The sequence below is a fragment of the Aethina tumida genome, chromosome 3, assembly GCF_024364675.1.
Source record: "Aethina tumida isolate Nest 87 chromosome 3, icAetTumi1.1, whole genome shotgun sequence".
Taxonomy (NCBI): domain Eukaryota; kingdom Metazoa; phylum Arthropoda; class Insecta; order Coleoptera; family Nitidulidae; genus Aethina; species Aethina tumida.
The window spans coordinates 3,965,977-3,986,307 of NC_065437.1; the positions used below are offsets into that span (position 1 = coordinate 3,965,977).

General features: G+C 33.9%; 1 protein-coding gene across 2 annotated transcripts in view; it reads right to left on the bottom strand.

The window, feature by feature from the left end:
* Positions 1-20,331, bottom strand: part of LOC109602925 (protein crumbs) — a 39,948-nt gene that overhangs the window by 1,319 nt on the left and 18,298 nt on the right. The window contains exons 2-17 of one of the 2 annotated variants that reach the window (XM_020019369.2): positions 19,104-19,262; positions 18,847-19,049; positions 18,481-18,782; positions 16,522-17,026; positions 13,778-14,117; positions 10,789-10,976; positions 10,469-10,616; positions 8,235-8,468; positions 7,936-8,169; positions 3,826-4,205; positions 3,571-3,766; positions 3,348-3,516; positions 2,257-3,293; positions 727-2,195; positions 272-615; positions 27-214 (exon numbers count right to left, since the gene is read on the bottom strand). In XM_020019369.2, the coding sequence (XP_019874928.2) occupies positions 27-214; positions 272-615; positions 727-2,195; positions 2,257-3,293; positions 3,348-3,516; positions 3,571-3,766; positions 3,826-4,205; positions 7,936-8,169; positions 8,235-8,468; positions 10,469-10,616; positions 10,789-10,976; positions 13,778-14,117; positions 16,522-17,026; positions 18,481-18,782; positions 18,847-19,049; positions 19,104-19,262 (6,096 nt within the window). The remainder of the gene's footprint in view (positions 1-26; positions 215-271; positions 616-726; positions 2,196-2,256; positions 3,294-3,347; positions 3,517-3,570; positions 3,767-3,825; positions 4,206-7,935; positions 8,170-8,234; positions 8,469-10,468; positions 10,617-10,788; positions 10,977-13,777; positions 14,118-16,521; positions 17,027-18,480; positions 18,783-18,846; positions 19,050-19,103; positions 19,263-20,331) is intronic. The other variant, XM_049965434.1, reaches the window with a different exon arrangement.

The following is a 20,331-nucleotide window of genomic DNA, read 5'->3' on the forward strand; positions in this document are numbered from 1 at the left end:
TATATACAAATAGTTAATTAATTTACTTGGACCAGTTTCGCAGGTAGCGCCCTCAAAGCACGGTTTATTGTCGCACGTAACTAACAGGGGTGCCTCGCATTGCTTGCCGATGTAGTCTTCCGGGCAGTAACACTTAAAGTTGCCGATTAGGTTCTCACATTTTCCTCCGTGGCGACATGGCTCACTCAGGCACTCGTCTATTTCAAACTCGCAGCTGAAATAAGTACATTATTGATATATAACTACAGAAACGAGTCTAGGTAGTACTTACTTTTCTCCTTCATAGCCATCCTGACAGATACACTCGTACTTAGCCACCAAGTCATGACAAGTGGCGTTGTTTTGGCACTTGTTGTGCTCACACTCATCGATGTCTATGGAACAGTCGTCTGCAGTGTAACCTTCAGTACAGTTACATTTGTAGGTCTCTGTGGGGCTGATACAGAAACCGTTGTTGAGACAATCATTGTCGTAACACAGCACACATCCAATGTCTGCGGAAGTACCTGGTAACAGCTCGAAGAACACTTCGCTGTAGTGATTACGTGGGTAAAGATCTTTGGTGGTGAAGAATGGCAAGAGCAGACCTCCTACTCGTATCTCCCCCAGACAACCCTGAAATATCATTTAGTTATAGATTACATTAAGTAGAAGTACCAATTTACTAGATAAAAACTAGTTCTGTTGTTTAGTTTAAGTAGTTAATTATCCCATGGTGGTACTTACCCTGAATCTGTCAGTTTGCTTGTTCTGATCCACTTTATATAACGGTACTTCTTCCGAGTGTGAATCAGCAACCTCCAACGAGTTGCCAGTCAACGAGACGGCCGTGGTCGTATCAGTTTCCGGTATGTATCCGGTCATGTTCAAATCGGTGTTGTTGATTGCACTGATGAAGTCGAACTTCTCGCCAACACTTCCGGCCACGTGAATCGACCCCTTACCGAAGACCTCCGTGAAGGTTTCGAAGTCGAACTCGTTGACCTCAAAATTAGGGGCCTCATCCATCACGTTCTCCTTGAAACCGCCCCGCCAGATGGCGTCCTTGTAGGTGAAGTAAAGCGTCAGCCATTGCCCGGCGAAGCGCTCCTTCCTGAACCGTCTGGTTTCAAGGACGCCGTTGAAGCTCCACTCCACTACCACCTCGTTGTGGAAGATGAAAATGACGAAGTAGTCGTCCTGGTGCTTGGCGAACAGTACCGTACCCCACGACCTCGTTCTGTAGGTCAGTTCCAGGGTGTCGAAGAGGGGGACGGTGGAGTTGGGGAGGCTGGTGAAGCCGTACTGGAGTGGGTCGGATTTGCCGTCGAAGGTGGCGTTGGCCACGCACTCGTACCCGTCGTCCAGGTTCTTACATTCGGCGCCTTCCGGACACCTTTCTAGCTCGCAGAACTCCTGCTCCGTACAGTCTTTTCCTTTGTAGCCTCTGATGCAGATGCACATGTAATCGTTCCATGTGTTGACGCATTCCCCGTTGTGCTGGCAAGGATTGACTTTGCACGAGTCGTCTGAGTGGATGCCTTCTAACACGGTGGACTTGTCGAAAGACACGTTTCCAAAGGCGATGGGGATTTCTATGTCGTCAGCCTTTAGTGGATAAAACTCAACGATCATAGTGGTTGATCCACTGCTTATCTGAACATCCTGTATCAATCCCTTGAAGTTGACGTTGCTGAGGGTGGTAACGGCAGCCGGAGCAGTGGGGCCGGTTAAATCCACTTTGGTCGTCACAATGTTGTCCATGGCTTGTCTGACAGGTCTTAACTGAGGCTGCCCACCCAAGTAAAGTACCTGAGCGTCCAAAGTACCAGTCGCCGAAATAGTCTTTCTAAAGTACTCCGTGCCGTTGAGTTTGACTTGTACCAGAGTCACGTTCCTGATCACTTCTATGAGATGATTGAAGCCGTTGTCTAGTTTTACGCCTCCAACAGTGTACGACTCTTGGGAGCCGTTGAAGTAGATGCTGACAAGAAGCTCCCCACCTTCCAGTTGGGCCGCCACATACGTCTCTTCAAGGCTGTTGCTGGTTGTCAATGGGGACCCCAAATAGAATATGTGGCCCTTTGATTGCCTAGTTCTGATGAACATGCTTATGTCCACAATATTCCTGACGGCCCTCCTGGATGAATCGTACACGTCGACCGTCACCATGGAGTTGGTGATGTTTTCGTAACCGAAAGTAGCCGCAGTATAATCTGAAAATAGTTAGGTTACATTAGGGTTAGGTTAAAGAAAAATACTTAAGGAAGTACTTACTGTACTGGCAAGTGTGGCCCAAATAAGGTCGTTCACAGGTGCAGCTGAAGTTCCTCCACCTGTCCGTGCAGTGTCCTCCCGATTGGCACGGATTGGGGTCACACTGAGGCCGTCTCGTGCACCCCACGTCCACGTTGTTGAACGTCAACCAATTGGAGTTGGTGTTCTGGGGCAACACCCACTCACCATTAATCAACACGTCTTCAGTACAACCAACCAGGAAGGGTTGGCCGTGCGTGAGCTTGCGCAAGTTACTCGGAATGCCACCTAGGTAGGTCAGGGGAAAGCTTGTGGATGAGACGTTGTAATTTTCGTTGAAGGAGATGGGATAGATGGTTTGTTCGTCGTTGGCTGACAGTACTAAGTGGGTGGAGTTTATGGCGACGAACACCTTTTGCCACTCACTGTTGTTTAGGTTTGAGCCAATAAAAACGCCTTCCCACTTGTTCAATAGGCTTGAGTGTAAGTTAAGCCTTCCCTTGGATAATTCCAGGATGTAATAAGTGGAGCCTTTGCCCAAAGCCAACAGCCCGTCGCCCAACGTGGTCTTAAATCTGAACTGTATGTCGTACCCTTCGTCTCTGGTGGTGTTGATGATGACCAACGAGTTGCCAGACAAGGACATGGTGGTCTGCTGCTCGCACCTACTTCCATGATAGCCAGGCAAGCAGGAACAATTAAATTTGTGCTCAGTCTCCCTAACAAGGTACGGCTTGCACTGGGCGTCGTTCAAACAAGGCATGTCGATACAACCCGTGAGTTCTACGGAGCAGTTTTTGCCTCCATACTTGGGGTCACAGTCGCAGTAGTAATTGGCCCGTTTGTCGATGCACCTGCCGTTTACGCAAGGTTTGTAGACCTCACATTCGTCGATGTCCTTTTCGCACAGTTCTCCCTCGAAACCTTCGTCGCACTCGCACTTGAACCCTCCGATTTTATCGATGCATTGCCCCTGACTGCAGGGGGAGCTTTGGCACTCATCGATGTTGGTCTGGCAGTTCTCTCCCACCACTCCGGGGACGCAGTCACAAATATAACTGGAAAATTTGGTATTTTAATGTGCCTTTTGATGTATTACTACTAAAGCTTACCCTGCGGCGTCGGCGAAGTCGAATGTTCTGTTGAAGAAGTCGGGCAGTACTAGATTTAATTCACGGGATATTGGCAAATAAAGGGTGCGATTTGATTTCTCCAGGCAAATTCCGTCGTACTTACAAGGGTTTACTTCGCACTCGTTTATGTCAATTTCGCAGTTTTTGCCTAAAATTGAATGAGTATTAACTTAAGTTTTGTTATTGAAGTTAAGATTAGTACCGGTGTAGCCATTAAAACAGTTACACTCGTAGTCTTTAACCAGGTCTTTACATACAGCCCCATTTTGGCACGGATCACTTAGGCAATCATCGATGTTGATCTCGCAGTGGATACCTTCGTAACCGGTCTCGCTGCAGTTGCAGGTGTAGCTATTCAAGCCATCTATGCATTGAGAATCGTGTTGGCAGGGCGAGGACTGAAAACAAATGAAGTTAAAACTAACGTAGCCATGGAAATACCATTAATTAAACCTACAGCACAGTCGTCGATGTTGGTCTGACACAGTTTGCCGGTGAGTCCCTCCGGACACACACAGTTGAAGTCGTTGATGCCGTCGATGCAGGTACCACCGTTGCGACAAGGCTTCGGCTCGCACTCGTCCACGTCGATGGAACAGTCCTTGCCCCTGTAGCCGGGCGGGCAGTCGCACTCGTAGTTGTTGATCAAGTTGTGGCACGTGGCGTTGTTCTTGCACGGATGGGAGAGGCACTCGTCGATGTCCAGGTCGCAGCGGGTGCCTGCGTAGCCGGGCGTGCAGTAGCACTGGAAGCTGCCCAAGGTATTCATGCAGATGCCGTGGTTGCAGATGCCGTCGGATATTTGGCATTCGTCTATGTCGGTGGTGCACGTGTGGCCTGAATTAACAATCATGATGGCGGATTACAAGGTAGAACAAAATTGTATCTAATCATTGTGTGAATGATTCAAATATATAAATTATTTTAGAATAAAAAGACAAACAAAGGAAATAATGAAGAGAATGGAAGAACGACAGACAAAAGGAGAGACAGATAAGTAATTGGTGAACACTTCTGGAATTTTATCAAAGCGGTCAAAGCTACTCGACGAACAGTGCAACCTAAATTATTCCAGAAACCACACGGTTTCGTTGGCAACGAGGTAACAAATAACAATAATCTCCCTTATCTACGGCCTGTTTCCAAGGCAACACCATTTTTTGTTGACGTTCTTCTGTTGTTTCAACATAAACTGATCGTGCTTGCTGAAAAATCATTTATTGTGTCTTGAATTAAAACACAAAAAGAACTCTTGTTGGTCGAACTCCATCTCGATCTATCATTTTGAAAAGACTGAAAGGAAGAAAGCAAGGAAAGTAATAAAAAGAAAGGGAGGACGACGGAAGTCAGGAGAGATAGAATAACAGGAAGAAAGGAAAACACAAAGACCAAAGACAGAATAACAAAAACAAAAGTAAGAATTATTGCCTGAAATAAAGAAAAAATAAAAATCCTTCTTTGTGATAAAAAGACTGACTTTTAGAAATATATATAGGAAAATAAAGAAGCAAATAATGAAGACATCAAGAATTACTGAAATCAAGAATAAAAAATTGAAAGACTGAAGACGGAAATAGAAAAGTATAAGAGAGTGATATGAAGAAAGAAAAGAACACAGAATAACATAAAGTTGGAAAACCGGACATCATGAAAAATGGAAAGGAAGGTAATCATAGTAAAAAAAATTGGGCGAAAGGATATAGTGACAATGTGATAGAAATACTGATGAAAAAAGGACGGAATAACAGAACGAAAGACAGAAACGAAGAAAGCAAGAGAGAATGCCAAAGAATAAGTAAGACTTTTTCTCTTGTGTATTTCTATCATATTGTCATTAATTAATCCTTTTTTAACATTTTTTTTACTATTATTATATTCTTCCTTTCTGTTCTTCATGATGTCTTTTTCGTAACGTAACACTGTCCCTCAGGCTTTTTCTATTTCAGTCTTTCCACTGTACAATTTTTCTTTATATTTCTTTTTTGAAAGTTGAAAACGCAGGATAAAAAGGCTACAAAATAATGAAGACATCAAGACGTACTGGAATGAAGAATATCAAATATAATAACAATTGAAAGAATAAAAACATAAATAGAAAAAGTATCAGAGGGAGAGTGACATGAAGAAACAAAAGCAGAGTAAATATAATGAAAAATTGAAAGATTAAAGACTGAAGAGAAAAAAGTATGGGAGAATAATATGAAAAATCAAGAATACCAAATATAATAAAAAATTGAAAGACTGAAGATAGAAATAGTAAAAGTATGAGGGAGAGTGATATGAAGAAAGAAAAGAACATAGAATAACATAAAATTGGAAAACCGGACATCATGAAGAATGGAAAGGAAGGTAATCATAGTAAAAAAAATTGAGAGAAAGGATATGTGACAATATGATAGAAATACTGATGAAAAAAGGACGGAATAACAGAACGAAAGACAGAAACAAAGAAGACAATAGAGAAAAATGTGTATTTCTATCATATTGTCATTAATTAATCCTTTTTTAACATTTTTTTTACTATTATTATATTCTTCCTTTCTGTTCTTCATGATGTCTTTTTTCGCAACGTTCAGGTTTTCCAGCTTTATGTTAGTCTATCTTTTTTAGACTCTTTTTATCACTGTCCCTCAGACTTTTTCTATTTCCATTCTTCCACTGTTCAATTTTTCTTTATATTTTCTTCTTGTACTTGAAAATTGAAAATACAGAATAACAAAGCTATAAAATAATGAAGACATCAAGAAGTACATGAATGAAGAATATCAAATATAATAAAAATTGAAAAAATAAAAACATAAATAGAAAAAGTATCAGAGGGAGAGTGACATGAAGAAACAAAAGCAGAGTAAATATAATGAAAAACTGAAAGAATAAAGACGGAAAAAGAAAAAAGTATGAAAGAATTAGATGAAGAAAGAAAAGAACTCAGAATAACATAAACTTGTAAAACCAGAATGTCACGAAAAAGGCCATCATGAAGAATAGAAAAGAAGGTAATTATAGTAAAAAAAGTTTAAAGAAAGGATATAATGACCATATGAACGAAAGACAGAAACGAAGAAAGCAAAAGAGAATGTCAGAGAATAAGTAAGACCTTTTTTCTTGTGTATTCCTATCATATTGTCATTAATCCTTACTTTCAACTTTTATTTACATTAATTACGTTCTTCTCCATTCTTCATAATGTCTTTTTTTCGTAACATTCAGATTTTCCTTCCTCCCCTGTTCAATTTTTCTTTATATTTTCTTTTTGTATTTAAAAATTAAAAATACAGAATAACAAAAAGATACAAAATAACGAAGACATCAAGAAGTACAGAATTGAAGAATATCAAATATAATAAAACTTGAAGGAATAAAGACAGAAATAGAAAAAGTGTGAGGGAGAGTGACATGAAGAAAAAAAAGCAGACAGAACAAATATAATGAAAAATTGAAAGAATAAAGACAGAAATAGAAAGAGTATGCGAGAGTGATATGAAGAAAGAAAAGAAGACAGAATAACATACAGTTGGAAAACCAGAATGTTACGAAAAATGCCATCATGAAGAATAGGGAAGAAGGTAATCAAAGTAAAACAAAAATTGAAAGAAAGGATATAATGACAATATGATAGAAATATTGATGGAAAAAAGTTATAAGGGCGGAATAACAGAACGAAAGATAGAATCGAAAAAAGCAAGAGAGAATGTCAAAGAATAAGCAAGACCATTTTTCTCTTGTATATTCCTATCATATTGTCATTAATCCTTACTTTCAACTTCTTTACTTTAATTACGTTCTTCTCCATTCTTCCTGATGTCTTTTTTTCGTAAAGTTCAGGTTTTCCATCTTTTTTATTCTATCTTTTTTAGTTTCTTTTTATCACAGGCTTTTTCTATTTCAGTTTTTCCCCTTTTCAATTTTTTTTTATTTTCTTTTTGTATTGGAAAATTAAAAATACACAATAACAAAAAGCTACAAAATAATGAAGGCATCAAGAAGTTCAGAAAGGAAGAATATCAAATATAAAGTAAATTGAAAAAAGACAAAAACAGGAAAGAGTGATGTGAAGAAAGGATAACAAAAAGCTGCAAAATAATGAAGGCATCAAAAAGTACAAAATTGAAGAATATCAAATATAATGAAAATTGAAAGAACAAAGGCAGAAATAGAAAAAGTATGAGAGAGAGAGTGATATGAAGAAAGAAAAGCAGACAGAATAACATAAAGTTGGAAAACCAGAATGTTACGAAAAAAGCCATCATGAAGAATAGGGAAGAAGGTAATCAAAGTAAAAGAGTTGAAAGAAAGGATATAATGACAATATGATAGAAATACTGATGAAAAAAAAGTAATAAGGACGAAATAACAGAACGAAAGACAAAAACGAAGAAAGCAAGAGAGAAGCAAAACCTTTTTTCTTGTGTATTTCTATCATCTTGTCATTAATCCTTACTTTCAACTTTTTTATTTTAATTACGTTCTTCTCCATTCTTCATGATGTCTTTTTTTCGTAATATTCAGATTTGCCAGCTTTGTTGTCTTCTTCTGGACTGACTGTATATAGAATAATTGATCTTACCTTGATAACCTGGAGGACATATACATCTGAACTCATGCGTCGCTTTGTCGACCTCGCAAGTGGCCATATTAGAGCAAGGTTCCTTGGCGCAGGGATCCAAATCAATGCTGCAGTTGTCGCCAGCATAACCAGGAGGACATCTGCACTCAAATCCGTTGACGAGATCGTAGCACACCTTCCCCGGAGCACATTTAGCCCCAACGCAATCGTCTATGTTAATCTCGCATCTTTCACCTTAAAAATAAATCAAAACGAAGACATTATTTTGTTATAACTTTGAATTTAGTGGAAGGGAGTACCTTCGAAACCTTCAGCACAGGCACAGGTGAATTCTCGTTTGTTGGCCGACGTCGTGCAAGTGGCGTTGTTCTCGCACAACTTTAGCTTGCACGCGTCGAAGGGGATTTCGCAAATGTCGCCCATCCAGTCGTCGGTGCAGTTGCAGTCGAAACCGTTCACCAGGTCGGTGCACTTGCCGCCGTTCAGGCAAGGCATGGAGGCGCATTCGTCTACGTTTATTTGACATACTTTTCCTAAAAGTTAAGGTCTATTAATGTACACTGAACATTTTTAATGTGAGAAATAAACAGGCCAACAATTTGGTTTTTTTTTTGTGAAGGAAAACAAGGAACTGAGTTAGGGTTGGAGTGTTTTTAATGTGTTGACACCAAAAATGCCTTCAGATTTTATCGTCACTGGTTTTTGGAACAAGTGATCCATGCTAATAACAATCAGCAATAGTTAAATCGTCTCTAAAGAGAAGAGAAGACAATCAATATATAATTGTGGAAGATCCATATAAAGGATGAAAGATCATATTTTAATGTAGATGTGGCAATAAGGCCTTCAACAGTCTTCTTGGGTTGCCAGAAGGTGATGCAGGAACATCAACGTCTGCTGAAGAAAACGACAATGACTTTGAAGGTGATTTAACAATTCGTCAACCTTCAGCAATAGCTAAACCATCTAATAGAAGAACAAAAGGTATCAATATATTAAAGAAAGAGTCCACCAAGACATGAAAACTATGGAAGACCCACGTAAAAGGTGAAAGAATAGGAACATTAGACACAAATGGTCATATCTTAATCTGGGTTTGGCACGAAGGTCTTCAGCAGTCTTCCTGCGTTGTCGGGAGGTGGTGCAGGAACATCAACGTCTGGTGAAGAAAACGACGATGACTTTGAAGGTGATTTAACAGTTCGTCAACGTTCAGCAATAGCTAAATCATCTAATAAGAGAAGAAGAGGTACCAATATACTAAAGAAAGAGACCACCAAGACATTAAAACTGTGGAAGATCCATGTAAAAGGTGAAAGAATAGGAACATTAGACACGAATGGTCATATCCTAATGTGGGTTTGGCACTAAGGTCTTCAGCAGTCTTCCTGCGTTGTCGGAAGGTGGTGCAGGAACATCAACGTCTGGTGAAGAAAACGACAATGACTTTGAAGGTGATTTAACAGTTCGTCAACGTTCAGCAATAGCTAAACCATCTAATAAAAGAAGAAAAGGAACCAATATATTAAAGAAAGCGTCCACCAAGACATTAAAACTGTGGAAGATTCATGTAAAAGGTGAAGAAATAGGAACATTAGACACGAATGGTCATATCTTTATGTGGATTTGACAATAAGGCCTTCAGCAGTCTTATTGTGTTGCCGGAAGGTGGTGCAGGAACATCAACGTCTGATGAAGAAAACGACAATGACTTTGAAGGTGATTTAACAATTCGTCAACGTTCAGCAATAGCTAAATCATTTAATAAAAGAAGAAAAGGTATCAATATATTAAAGAAAGTGTCCACCAAGACATTAAAACTGTGGAAGATCCATATAAAAAGTGAAAGAATGGGAACATTAGACACGAATGGTCAATATCTTAATGTGGGTTTGGCAATAAGGCCTTCAGCAGTCTTCCTGGGTTGCTGGAAGATGGTGCAGGAACATCAACGACATGAAGAAAACAACAATGACTTTGAAGGTGACTTAACAGTTCGTCAACGTTCAGCAATAGCTAAATCATTTATTAAAAGAAGAAAAGGTATCAATATATTAAAGAAAGTGTCCACCAAGACATTAAAACTGTGGAAGATCCATATAAAAGGTGAAAGAACAGGAAAACATTAGACAGGAATGGTCATATCTTAATCAATAAGGTCTTCAGCAGTCCCTCTGCGTTGCTGGAAGGTGGTGCAGGAACATCAACGTCTGATGAAGAAAACGACAATGACTTTGAAGGTGATTTAACAGTTCGTCAAAGTTCAGCAACAGCTAAACCATCTCATAAGAGAGAGATCTGATAGACGAAAGGAACAGTTGAAAAATTGTTGTTGGCCTGTGTAATTAAAATTTTATTAATTTGTTAATTAAATACATAAAAGCAAAAGCGATTAAGTTATTAAATCTATAATAATAAAGCTAAAGAATGTCTACTAATAAATATCCCAGCATTAATTAAGTTACATATTTTAGTTTATTGATTAAATATAATGTGTAAGATAAAAATTACAACCAGCATCATGAAATTATACCTGCGAAACCCGGTGCGCACACACACTCGTTGGTATCTACTAGACAGGTGCCGCCGTTCAAACAGGATCTAGTGGAGCACACAATCAGTTCAACATTGCAGTTCAACCCGGTCCAACCAGGCTCGCATGTGCAGTAATAACTGCCCGGCTGTGGACGAACAAAAGTTACAGTTCAGTGCGTGCGACACGTCGACCAACACACAAAACAACAACAAATCTACGGGATGGAACATGCCACGATGATGCGCAGCACGTCGAACGATCAACTTACACCTTGGGTTGGTAATTTGATCATCCCCCGCCGACCAACAGATACTTACGTAGTCAGTACACATAGTGGCCCTGAAACAGGGCCGGTGAGAGCACCGGATTCTCTCCGAGCAATCGACGCCCGTCCAACCGTCCGGACAGACGCATCGCCTTCCGTGGCGCAGGTCGTACTTGCAAACGCCGCCGTTCAAACACGTGTTCGGCCGACAAGGTTCGACCCTCCGTTCGCATGCGGGGCCTGACACGACACACAGACACACACGAAAGCAACAGTCCACAATACAGCGAGTGCGTCATCGCAAAGCAACAAGGTGATAAGCCACACCGACAAAAAAACAGAGAACAAAGTTAGTTAAGGAGGACCAAGTACCAAAGGTGTAACAAGGTTACTTGTAGCTAAATCAAAGATTTTGTTTCAAATTAAAAATTTACCTCAAAACTGATTAATGATTACTAAAATATAATAGAGTTTTATATCTCCACATTATGTGAGAACTCTTGTATTTTCATGTTTTTTACAATTTTCAAATGTTATAGATTTTTTTTTTGTTGAATTTAAATGTATTTGACTATATAAAAAATTATAATAAAGTAGCTATAACAATTTATAAGAATTCTACATCATGTAAGAATTTTTAAAAGTTTTTAAATTGTGTAAGAAATCTAAATGTTTGACTAATTTTGCACAATTCAAAATTTTGTAAGCAATGTGTTTTCAAACTTGTAAGGATTTTAACGATTCATATAATGTAAGATTTTTAAAGTTCTTAAATCTTGTAAGCAATATTCATGTTTTACAATTCTTGTAAGTAGTGAATTTTCATAATTGGAGATCGTAAAAACATCTCACAATAACTGAATTTTTTTCAAATCTTGTAAGAAATTTTACATTTTTACTCATTTTTCTAATTTAAATCTTGTAATCAACATGATTATTAATGAAATTTGTATATAACTTTTTATAAAGAATTTTTTTGCTTTTAGTGGTTTAGAAAATTTCTATATTTGTAAGAAATGTGAATTTTTGATTTGAAATTAAAAAATTGTATGCAACTTTGGTCCAATAATATTTACAAGATGTCCATAAATTGGACATTATATTTTCATAATTTTCATGACAGTTTCAAACTTTTCACGTCTCGAAATAGGTATTTATTCCTTATCATGTAAAAAACTTTTAAAGATTTTAAAATTTGTAAGAAATCTAGATTTTTTATTAATTTTGTACATTTCAAACTCTTGTAAGCAATATGTTTTTAAACTTGTAAGAATTTTATTACAACAATTCGCATCATGTAAGAATTTTAAAAGTTCTTAAATCTTGTAAGCAATCTTAATTAGATATTAATTCCTTATCATGTAAGAAACTCTTAAAGGTTTTAAAATTTGTAAGAAATCTAGATTTTTTATTAATTTTGTATATTTCAAATTCTTGTAAGCAATGTGTTTTTAAACTTGTAAGAATTTTATTACAACAATTCGCATCATGTAAAAATTTTAAAAGTTCTCAAATCTTAATTCATAAATAATTTTGAATATTTCAAAGAAACTTTTCAATTTCATTCATGTTTTACAGAATTATTATAAATAAATTTTGACTCAAAAAGTAAATTTTATTATATACATTATATCAAATCATGATTTTGTTTTTTAAATATTTTTTATCTTGTAATATGTGAATGAATCTTGTAAGTAGTGAATTTTAATAATGGAAAGATTGTAATAACTGAGCTTTAAACTTTTTCATATCTTGTAAGAAATCTTACTTTTTTGGCTCATTTTTCTAATTCAAATCTTTGTAAGAATTGAATTTTCAAAATATTTGACTTTATATAAAGGATTTCTTGATTTTTTTAGTTTAGAAAATTTTAAAAACAAGGATTTTATATTTTGACATTTGTAAGAAATGTAAATTTTTGTTTGAATGTTAAAATTTTGTCAGTAACCTGAGTCAAAAATACATATATTAATTTTAAATTTTATATTTTTAAAGAAAGTAGAATATATTTAATATTTTTTTAAATATTTTCACTTTTCGTAAAATTATGTAAGAAATCTTAATTTTTCAACAATCTGATTTTAGTAACTATCAAAGGCTGAATTTTATATTTTGTAATTGAATTGAATTTCCATAATTGATAATATTTAATTTAATTTAAACTATTTTTAAATTAAATTAAATTTTTATATCTTGTAAGAAAAGTAGAATATATTTTGTAATTTTTTTACATTTTTGATGTTTTTTAAAATTGTAAAATCATGCAAGAAATATTACATATTTTAAATTTTGTAAGAAATATTCTATTCTATAATAAGTTATATTTCAGGCTTTTCTCAGTTTTCTTGTAAGAAATTTTATATTAATTTTGAGGTGTTTTAAAATAAGAGAAATAAGTAAGAAATTATACATATTTTAAATTTTGTAAGAAATATTGAATTATTATATTCTGTAAGAAGTTGACCCAGTGTTTTTTCAGTTTTATATTAATTTTGATGTGTTTTTGTATTTGTAAGATCGTCCAAGAATCTTACATATTTTAAATTTTGTAAGAAATATTGAATTATATTCTGTAAGAAGTTATCTCAGTATTTTGTCAGTTTTCTTGTAAGAAATTTTACATTAATATAGATGTGTTTTTGAAATTGTAAGATTAGGTAAAAAATCTTACATATTTTAAATTTTGTTAAAAATATTGAATTATTATATTCTATAAGAAGTTATATCTCAAAGTTTTGTCAGTTTTCTTGTAAGAAATTTAATATCAATTTTGGTGTGTTTTTGGAACTGTAAGATCCAGTTAAAAATCTTACATATTTTACACTTTTGTGATAATCATTCATTTAATTCATTTTCCCACAAAATTTTTGGTTAAATTTCATATTCTCTCTCCATATCTGTGTTGTAACTGAATAGAAGAAATAAAATGTAAACTAAAGTGGATCTTTGATTTAGCTCACCACCACGAAACATTCCCAAAGAAGCCATCCCGACAAAAAGCACCGCACAACAAAATAGACAACCATCCCCATCAAACTTACCGGCGTATCCGGGCAGACACGAGCAATTGAACGAGCTCCCGTCGCTGGAGCACACGCCGCCGTTCAGGCACGGCTTGCGGGCGCACACCGAGTCCCTGTCGCAGTTCGGATAGTCGCCCGGATGTTCCGGCTTGCACTTGCAACCAGTTACGCCGCCGGCCAGCGCCACGCAGTCGGCGTACGGCGGACACGACGACGCGTCGCACTGCGTCATCGCGTGCTGCTCGATCTCGCAGTGCTCGCCGACGAATCCGTCGCGACAGCGGCAGCCGTAGCTGCCGCGCAGGTCGACGCATTCGCCGTTGTTGAAGCACGGCTGGGAGTCGCACTCGTTGATGTCCTGAAATCAAACGTTTCAAGTTTATTTCTAAATATTATTAATCATTTTGTAAGAAATTTTGATTATTGGCAACTTTTAAATTATGTAAGTATATATTGAATTTCATTACATTTGACTTGTAAGAAATGTTTTACATATTGAATTCCATAATTTTGAATCTGTAAGGAATCTTGAAGTTTACTGCTACTTTTTATACTTCTAAAAACTTGTAATAAATCTAAAATTTCTTGTAAGAAAAATTGAATTTTCATAATTATAGATATCTTGTAAGGAAATATTACGAATTTTAGTATTGAAGTATTGAATTTTGATTATTGTGTATCTTGTAAGAAAAGTTCAATTCTCACTTTTTTCCAGATTTAGATTCCACAAAGAACCTTCATTTTTTATACTTCTACTATTAATTTTGTAAGAAATTTTGATTAATGGTAACATTTTACATATTGAATTCCATTATTTTGGACCTGTAAGATATCTTGATATTTACTGCTACTTTTTATAATTTTAAAAACTTGTAAGAAATGTAAAATTTCCTGTAAGAAATATTGAATTTTCATAATTATAGATATCTTGTAAATATTGGACGACTTTTAATAAATTTACACCTTGTAATACTGAACTTTGATTATTGTGTAATTTATAAGAAATTCTCTTCTTTCTTATTTTAGATAATACAAAGAACCTTCATTTTTTATACTTCTACTACTGAACTTTGATTATTGTGTAATTTATAAGAAATTCTCTTCTTTCTTATTTTAGATAATACAAAGAACCTTCATTTTTTATACTTCTACTAAGTTTTATGATTTAAAAGACGCCAAAACAAATGAGATACGTTACTCATTAATGTTGTAAGAAATTTTGATTAATAGTAACACTTTACTTTTTGAATTCTATTATTTTGGACCTGTAAGTATTCTTGATATTTACTGCAACTTCTTATAATTTTGAAAACTTGTAAGAAATCTAAAATTTCCTTTAAGAAATATAGAATTTTCATAATTACAGATATCTTGTAAAAAAATATTGGACAACTTTTAACTAACAACCTTGTTAGAAACATTGAATTTTGATTATTGTATATGTTGTAAGAAAAGTTAAATTCTCACTTTTTTCCTATTATAGATCACACAAAGAACCTCCATTTTTTATACTTCTACTAAATTTTATGATCTACAAGAGGCCAAAACAATTGAGATAAATTACTCATTAATTTTGTAAGAAATTTTGATTAATAGTAACATTTTACATATTGAATTCTATTATTTTGAACCTGTAAGGTATTTTGGTATTTACTGCATCTTCTTATAATTTTAAAAACTTGTAAGAAATATAAAATTTCCTGTAAGAAATATTGAATTTTCATAATTACAGATATTTTGTAAGAAAATATCGGATAACTTTTAATAAATTCACAAACTTGTAAGAAATCTAAAATTTCCTGTAAGAAATATTAAATTTTCGTAATTATAGATATTTTATAAGAAAATATTGGATGAATTTTAATGAATTTACATCTTGTAAGAAATACTGTATTTTGATGATTGTACATCTTGTAAGAAAAGTTTAGTTCTCACGATTTTTCATGTTTTAGATCATACAAAGAACCTTCATTTTTATACATTTATGATCTACTAGATGCTAAAACAATTGAGATAAATTAATTAAGTACGTACTGAATTTTATTATTGTAAATTTCTTGTAATATATACTGAATTTTGATAATTATAGACATCTTGTAAGAAAGACTTGGGCAAATTTTAATGATTTTTTCTTGTAAGAGGTTCTTAATTTTAATGTTTTTCATATTTTGTAAGAAATTTTCAGTTCTCATGTTTTTTCCTGTGTTAGACATTATTTTTATTGATTCTAATTTTTTTGATTTACTAAGGTCAAAACAACTGATATAAATTACTTAATAATTTTGTAAGAAATTGTAGTTAGTAGTAACTTTTTACATTTTTCTGAAATCTAAAATTTCTTGTAAGAAATATTGAATTTTGACGATTATAGATATCTTGTAAGAAAAACAAATTCTAATGAATCTTGTAAGAAGTACTGAATTTTGATCATTATCTATATTGTAAGAAATATTCAGTTCTCACGTTTTTCATGTATGTTCATTTTATGATTTACTTAACGCCAAAAAAATTGAAATAAATTCTATAAAATATTACAGAATTTTTTTTTTTTTGAAAATTTTCTGGTAAGAATTTTATTCCTTGACATTTATTGTAAGAACTCTTGAATTTTAAAATTTTACAAATATTGAAATTTTGACAATAATAATAATAATTTCAGTAATTATTAATAAATTATTTAATAAATGAAACAATAACAAAATTAAACGAATTGATGACTAATAAACTACTATTACTAGTAGTCTAAAATTATAATAGCTTACGTGTTCACAATGGAAACCTCTAAATCCGGGACTGCACTGACACATGTACGAGCCATACGTGTTGAAACAGGTGCCCCTGTTCAAACATGGCGCCGCCTGACACTCGTTGATGTCCATTTCGCAATACCTCCCATGGTAGCCGGTGTGGCTGCAGTCGCAAGTAAAATTATTAATGCCGTCCGTACAAACGCCGCCGTTCAAGCAAGGATTGGACAGACACTCGTCCACGTTCGTCTCGCAGTGAGCGCCCACGAAGCCGGGAGGACAATAGCACTCGGCCACCTGTTTGACCAGATCCACCTCGCAGGAGCCGCCGTTGAAGCACTTCTTCATCTGGCACAGGCCTTGGGTGCTCATGTCGACGTCGCAGAATTTGCCGGTGAAGCTGGGCGTGCAGGTGCACGTCACGTAGCCGAAGCTGTCGCCGTGGCAGGAGGCGCCGTTCTTGCACGGCATCGGGTTGCACGGGTCGCCTAGGTCGTTCTCGCAGTTTTTGCCTGTGTATCTGTTAAGTAAATTGAAATAAAATATTGAAATCTCATGGTTTTTTCGGTTTTTACTGTTATACAAATTTTTTACAATCGTTGCCTGTGTAAGAAGTCTCAAATTACATTATTACTCATATTTTTCCACATGGTAAGAAAAATAGAATGAACATTAAAATTTTAAACATTTCTTCATCTGGTAAGAACTCTTCACTTTAGATGGCTTTTAAATCTTTGTCATTATAAAAGGTTTAAAATTATTATTTTTGACATTTTCCATCTTGTAATAAAAGAAGAATAACGAAAGATTATGTAAGAAATCTGAAATTATTATAATTCCTAATAGTTTTACACATTGTAAGAAAAATAGAATAGACTTTAACATTGTTTCATCTTGTAAGAACTCTTTAATTTAGATGACTTTCGTAATTTCCAAATCTTCATCTTTGTAAGAGATTTGAAATTATGAATTTTGACATTTTTCCATCTTGTAATATAAACCATTTTCAAATCTTTGTTCCTGTAAGAGGCCTAAAATTGTGATTTTCGACATTTTTCCATCTTGTAATAAAAGTAGACTGACGAGAAATAATGCAAGAAGTCTAAAATTATTATGATTTTTAATATTTTTCCACATCGTAAGAAAAATATAATGAACCATAAATTTGAAAATTTCTTTATCTTGTAAAAACTCTTGAATTTAGAGGTCTTTCATAATTTTCAAATCTTTGTCTTTGTAAGAGGTCTGAAATTATGATTTTCGACATTTTTCCATCTTGTAATAAAAGTAGACTCACGAGAAATAATGTAAGAAGTCTAAAATTATTATTTTTTTTAAATATTTTTCCATGCCGTAAGAAAAATATAATGAACTATAAAATTTCTTTATCTTGTAAAAACTTTTGAATTTTGATGACTTTTATCTTTTTCAAATCTTTGATTCTGTAAGATGTCTGAAATTATGATTTCCAACATTTTTCCATCTTGTAATAAAAGTAGAATAACGAGAGGTATTGTAAGAAGTTTTAAATTATTATGAATTTTAATATTTTTTCACATGGTAAGAAAAATAGAATAAACTTTATAATTTTGAAGATTTCTTTATCTTGTAAAAACTCTTGAATTTACATGACTTTCTTAATTTTCAATACTTTGTCTCTGTAAGAGGTGTGAAATTATTATTTTCGACATTTTTCCATCTTGTAATAAAAATGGAATGACGAGAGATAATGTAAGAAATATTTTTCCACATTGTAAAAAAAATAAAATGAAGTGTATAATCCTAAACATTTCTTCATCTTGTAAGAATTTTATATGACTTTTGTACTTTTGTAATAAAAAATAATAAACAGAAAAAACATATATCTTCTTATATTCTTCCATATTGTAAGAAAAATTGATTGGTTGATGACTTTTAATGTTTATTCACTTTTAACCAGTTTTGGGTACTTCATGTAAAGAAGCAGTTTATTACCTAGGATGACACTGGCAGGAGTAATCCTTTAGTCCATTTACGCATTTGCCAAACATGCAGGGTTCAGTCAGACAGAAATTCTTCGGTGCCGGATCCGTAACAAGGCAACTGTCGTATGGAATCGGACATGATTCAAATAAGGCATTATGATTTGACAAGATTACATTGTTTTGAAACACAATGGAGGGACCTTCCAGTATGCAACCATTGAATTGCTTTCCTATGAGTAAAACGGCAGCCCCTTCATTATACAAGCCTGGGCTTGTTAGTAACTCGCTGTGATATGTGTTGTTTGCTAACAGCTGAAAATGATATATATATAGCTTGAGCAAAACATCTTGAGTACCCAAAAGAGTAAAGTATTACCTCTGTATCACCATCAATATCAATGGTTAGGTTGCCTAAAATATATTGCAGGAATACAGTATGCCACTTGTTGTCGAGAAAGTTTCCAGGTATCCTGCTATCAATAATTTTGCCTGCAGTTTTGGCGTGGAACGATAATCCGTCAATATTAACAGACAATTCGATTAAGTCATCGTTTTGCTGCTGGGAAAATAGGACTCCACCTAAAAACAAAATAATTAATACAATTAATCAAAAACTATTTAATAATAACCTACCTGCACATGTTCGAAAACTTATTCCAGTCGGTTTCTTTAAGGATATCGTGGTTTGCAGTCTAATATAAGATGAGCCATTAAAGTATGCTTCTGGTTGATTTGATGGTATCAAAACCTGAGCTTCGGTGTGTGTATTTAAATAAGCTATATAATATAATACTGAAAAAGAAAAAGAATATTTTAAAATAAAATCTACATTATCTCAACAACTATATTTTAAAACTAGATTATATGGGTTTTGTCCTTTAAATATTTTTTATTTACAACTTGAAACCGAATTTATTTCTTTATAAGTACTATTGTAAGAAAAGTAGAATGAATTATATAATTTTAGGGAGTTTATATGGATTATATAATTTTGAAATTGTGTTATCTTGTGACATTTATACCTGTAAGAACTTTTCTTTAATATCTTCGATAAACTTGTAAGAAGAATAAAATAAATTATAACTTTTGATATTTCCGAAAGAATTTGACTTTAGATGGATTCCACAGCTTGTAAGATAAACAGATTGAACTTTATAATTTTTGACATTTTTACTCCTTGTAAGAAATGTTAACTTTTAATATTTTTGATGAACTTGTAAGAAAAATATAATAATTTTTGATATTTCCACAACATTTGAATTTAAGTGATTTTCGTAGTTTGTAAGAGTGTAAAATATAATGAAATGAAACAGAATAAGCTTAATAATTTTTGACAACTTGATTCTAGTTAATTTTTTCAGTTTTCAAATATTTGTCTTTGTAAGAAGTTTGAAATTATGATTTTCCACCTTGTAAAAAAAATAAAATAAGCTATTATGTTTTATATTTCCGGAACTCTTAAACTTAGATGATTTTTTCACAGTTTGTCTGGAACTGATATTTTTTATATTTTTCCACATTGTAAGAAATATTGAATAAATCTAATAATTTTTGTGTTTGTAAGAAGTTGGAAATTATAATTTCTAATTTTTTCCACATTGTAAAAAAATACAATAAACTATAATTTTTGATGTTATCAGAACTCTTAAATTTAGATGGTTTTCGTAATTTGTAAGAAGTCTGAATATATGATATTTTTTTATATTTTTCCATATTGTAAGAAATATTGAATAAATTTAATAATTTTTAATTAATTGAAACTAAATAATTTTCGCATTTTTCAAATACTTGTTTTTGTAAGAAATTTGAAATTATGATTTCTATTTTTTCCACTCGGTAAGAAAAATAAAGTAAAACTAAA